The sequence below is a fragment of the Carlito syrichta genome, unplaced genomic scaffold (assembly GCF_000164805.1).
Source record: "Carlito syrichta isolate Samal-C Ts95f unplaced genomic scaffold, Tarsius_syrichta-2.0.1 Scaffold113592, whole genome shotgun sequence".
NCBI classification, from domain to species: Eukaryota; Metazoa; Chordata; class Mammalia; order Primates; family Tarsiidae; genus Carlito; species Carlito syrichta.
The window spans coordinates 15695-20314 of record NW_007057688.1 but is presented as its reverse complement, the minus strand read 5'-3'; the positions used below and the strand labels follow the sequence as shown (position 1 = coordinate 20314).

General features: G+C 53.3%; 1 protein-coding gene across 1 annotated transcript in view; it reads left to right on the top strand.

Annotated features, from left to right (window-relative positions):
- LOC103274383 (tubby-related protein 2-like) overlaps positions 1-4326 on the top strand; it is a 9524-nt gene extending 5198 nt beyond the window's left edge. The window contains exons 6-12 of the mRNA XM_021719155.1: positions 184-302; positions 917-1288; positions 2166-2278; positions 2925-3039; positions 3122-3220; positions 3438-3609; positions 4167-4326. Coding sequence (XP_021574830.1) covers positions 184-302; positions 917-1288; positions 2166-2278; positions 2925-3039; positions 3122-3220; positions 3438-3609; positions 4167-4297 — 1121 coding nt within the window. The 3' untranslated portion in view covers positions 4298-4326. The remainder of the gene's footprint in view (positions 1-183; positions 303-916; positions 1289-2165; positions 2279-2924; positions 3040-3121; positions 3221-3437; positions 3610-4166) is intronic.
- The last annotated feature ends 294 nt before the right edge of the window (positions 4327-4620 follow it).

The following is a 4620-nucleotide window of genomic DNA, read 5'->3' as shown; positions in this document are numbered from 1 at the left end:
TAGGCTCTGCGGAATCCCAAGCTCATGGAGGAGGAGTAGAATGTTGCAACCGAGGGCACTGAATTGAGTAGGGACTGAGGACCCAGTAGGGACTGGCCTTCTGTGGCTGGAAGTGATGAACTTGTCCCAAACTCCTGGGAGCCAAGTGTCCTGAGCTCAGACCCAGGCTATTTCACTCCTTAGGGGACAATACAGAGGCGGACGAGGACGACACCACATCCCAGGATGTCGGAGACCGCACTATAGGGCCAAACCCTGCAATGGATGGTTATCAGGGAAGTGGAAATTGGGCCTTCCACAAGGTAGGGGGAGGCACAGCCACGCAAGGTGTTTGAAAGGGAGGGCTGGCCCCGGGCCTCGGGAAAGGGAGGGACTAACATTTGGGGGCGGCCCGGTCAGAGGAGCGTTTTCCTAGAGGCCAAGCCTGTTGTGAAGAAGGCAGCTGTGGCTCTGAGTGTGGGGCATTTATCAAATCAGAGGGATTTGACCGGGTGTGGGCGTTGCCATTAAAATTCAGCCCCAGGAAGGCCGTCGCTTTTCTTCGGAGAGAGGGGGACATTGATTGGGAAGGGCCAATTGGCACTCATTTTGTTGCAGGTGAATGTACAGGAGGGAAATGGTTTCATTGGGGTAGCTCTGGGCTGTATTAGATATCATCTAGATCAAATCAATAGCGTTTTTGCTTTCAAAGGACTTCTCCAATCAGTAGGTGGGGTGGGCGTGGCTTCAGAGTAAATTGAATAGAGCTGACCAATTAGGAGATGAGGGCTTGCCTAGATGGCGCGGGCTGGGATGTTTGACCAATCAGAAAGTACAGGCGGTTGAGGGCGTAACCCTGAGCCGGACTGGCCAATCAATAGTTGACAAGTCAGGGGGAACGGCTGTCACTCAACTTTGAATTCGGTGCGATGGCTAGGGCGACGACCTGGAAGAGAAGAAAGAGAAGTCGGAGTCTATAGGGAGGAACACCCCAGCGGCAGCCGACGAGGAGGTGTCCGGATCCCTGGGAAGCAAGGACGACACACACAGCCAAGACATGGAGAGCGCTGCCTTCCAGGAGGTGTCCGGATCCCTGGAAAGCAAGGGCGACACACACAGCCAAGATAAGGAGAGCGCTGCCTTCTTGGCGACCCTCTCCCCAGGCCCTCCGCTGGGCGAGGACATGAGGTCTTATGTGCTGCGGCCGGCGCTCCGGGGCCACGTGATGCAGTGCTGCATCACCCGCAGGCGTGGGTTGGGCATGTTCCCCTCCTACTACCTCTATCAGAATGTCAACGAGAACCTGAAGGTACACGGTCCAGCCCCGGGGACCGTAGGGAACAAACCCCGATACCCAAGGGACAAATCCCGCCCCTTTCTGAGCTAGGTCAAGACTTTGACGAATCCAGGCCTTGTGGTCATAGAGCCCTGGACCTTTAACTCCAATGCCAGGTCCGGCCTTTCCCCAAACTAGAATCCTCTCTTTACACAGCCAGGATACATCGGCCCTAATCATCTCATAATCAAGCCCTGTGCCCTCCAGGGTGGGACCCACAGTTCTCAAGGACAGCCCACCCCCTGTCAGGGTCCAAGCCCTCATCCTTTTGAGCTGGTCCAGTCCTTGTGGATCTGGACTTTCGCGGAGGCCCCGCCCAATCCTCTCGGAGCCCCGCCCCCAGGGACCGATCTCCTCCTAAGGGTTGATCCCTTCCACAGCCAAGCCACACCCCTCTCAGTCTGGCCATTACCCTCCAACCATGGCCTTCTTTCCCCAGGGAACCATCTCACATAAAGAAACCTTTTCCCTACTCAGAGGCAAACCCACCTTTCTCAGATAAAACGCCTACCGCAGGCCTCCTGTGCTATGTTGCAAGTGAGGTTCCTCCCCGTTCTCCAAGGCCAGGCCCTGCCTGTCACAGTCAGAATGGCCCTGTCTGGGTTTAAGCTCCAATCCGGGACCCCCTGGCAGAAGGAATGAGGGGGAAATACTAGGACACAAAGCTCCCATTCAGGACCCAGCTGACGGCTTCCTTCAGTAAGAGCCGTGTCTCCTAACAGTCTTGAAATGCCTGTTGTGCCATCACCTGCCCCTCGGGCATGGGACGTAGCATTTCCTAGTCTTTGGACTCCTAGCTTTAGCCAGATAGCAGAAATCCTTTCTGATGGGCTGTTCCTCTCATCTGCAGTGCTTCCTCCTGGCTGGGCGAAAGAGAAAATGGAGCAAAACCTCTAATTACCTCATCACTCTGGACCCCACAGACCTTTCTCGGAAGGGAAACAACTTTGTGGGCAAAGTCAGGTGGGCAGAGTACTGCTGTGCGGTGAGAAACAGGTAGCAGGGAGCTTGCGGACAAGGGGCTCCATTTCCAAACAGGCCAGAGAGCACAACTTATGTCTATTCTAAGGGTTTTTAGTTCTTCAGGGCTGATGGAGGAGGCTAAATAAAATACAATGTTCCCCAAAACTGGGATTGGGGAGGCTGGGACCTAGGATGCACGAAACATGAAGATTGACAGAAACATAAAGGATTGATAGAGTGGATGAGATGACTGAAAAAGCACTTAACATACAGCCAAAGAGTAACACTTTTATTATTATTATTATTATATCTATTTTTTTTTTGAGTCAGAGTCTCACTCTGTCTCCCAGGCTGTAGTGCAATGGCATAGTCAGGACTACCAAAGCCTCTGTCTGCCGAGGTCAGGCGATCCTTCAGAATGAACTCTCCAAATAGCTAGAACTACAGGCGTATGCCATCATGCATAGCTAATTTCTTTTATTTATCGTAAAGACGAGGTCTCACCAAGTTGCCCAGGCTGGTCTTGAACCCGTGGGCTCAGGCAATCCTCTCACCTCCACCACTTAAAGCGCTGGGATTACAGATGTGAGCCACCGTGCCCGGCCATCACTTGCAATATATTAATTCCATTCTCCTGCTGGAGCAGATCCAATGTCTTGGGCACCAAGTTTGCCATCTTCGACAACGGGATGAATCCCCAACGGAACAATGTGGACCCTGATGCTGTCCGGATCAGACAGGAGCTGGGAGCTGTGTGTTACGTGAGTGTCCCGGAGTTAGAGAAAAACCGGGCAGGATGGTGGGAAGGAGGGAGTCAGGCCGGCTGGAATATACTCCTCCTAGGAGGCTAACATCTTGGGACGGCGGGCGCCTCGGAAAATGACAGTGATCATCCCGAGAGTGGACAGACAGAACCAGAGAATCCGCGTCCAGCCACAAAACGTGAGTCCCCGGGGGGGTGGAAGAGGAGGGGCTGGGGGCCGGTCCTCCAAGATCCCAGAGGAGGCGGCGGCCGGTGGGTTGCAGGTCACAGGTGAAGCCTAAAGGACTGGTGACTCCCGTGGCTCGAGGAATAAAGACCAGAGACTCAGAGTCTGCATCGGGAGACAGGGGGATTAATGGTCGGGCTGCAAGCCACGCCTCCTGCTTTACCTTCTAGGAGCACCAATCTTTACTGAGTCACTTAAAACGCGGGACTCTCCGAGGGCTGGTTTTGATGCGCAATGAAACCCCGACGTGGAGCCAAGACAGAAATCTCTACGAGTTGGATTTTCGTGGTCGAGTCTTTCAGGAATCCATGAAGAACTTCCAGATCTTGCACCCGCAGACCGGTGAGCGCCTGGGAATTGACGATGAGAACTACATTTCCCATCAGCACTTGCGTGTTTGCTAGATAGGGCAGACGCTACGACTGTGGCAAAACCTCTTGGGAATTGTAGTTTACACGGCCCTCAGAGGGTGCTGGGCTTAGCAAGGGCGTTGTACAAGGCTCTTTTTCTCTCTCTCTTTTTTTTTTTAAGTAGGAGTCTCATTCTGTCACTCAGGGTTGCAGTGACACGTTCACGGCCACCGCAGCCTCGACCTGCTAGGCTCAGGCCATCTTTCTGCCTCAGCCTTCCATGTAGCTGGAACCACAGGTGTGCGCCACTGCACTCAGCTAACTTTTTGATTTATCGTAGAGACGAGGTCTTGCCAAGTTGCCCACGCTGGTCTCGAACCCCTGGAATCAGTCAATCCTCTTGCCTTAGCCTCCCAAAATGCTGGGATTACAGGCATGAGCCACCGTGCCTGGCGCACAACCTCTTAGAAGTCCAGTTCTCCAAACTCCGGGCCAGGGAGATGGGAGAAGGGGTGACTTCCAAGGCTTAGTTTCTTATTTCCTCCTCAGGGGACCTGGTGCTGCAGTTTGGTCGTGTGGCCAAAGACTCATTCATCATGGACTTCAGCTTCCCGCTTTGCCCACTCCAAGCATTTGCCATCTGCTTGTCCGGTTTTGATTGTAAGCTGGCCTGTGAATAACTCAATAAAATACCACCTTCTCACTGTGACTGCCCATTGGAAGAAACAAGACTTCTTTTGCACCACCTTAATAGTAACTGACAGGGGCCAGGGGCAGTGGCTCATGAATGGAATCTCAGTACTTTGGAAGGCTGAGATGGGAGGATGGCTTGAGCCCACAAATTTAGGACCAGCTTGGGTAACATGTTGGGACCTCGTCTCCACCAAAAAGAAAGAAAGAAAGAAAGAAATAGGCAGGTGTGGTGGCCCTCACCTGTGGTCCCAGCTACATTGGAGGCTGAGGCAGAAGGATTGTCTGAGTTCAGGAGATTGAGGCTGCTGTT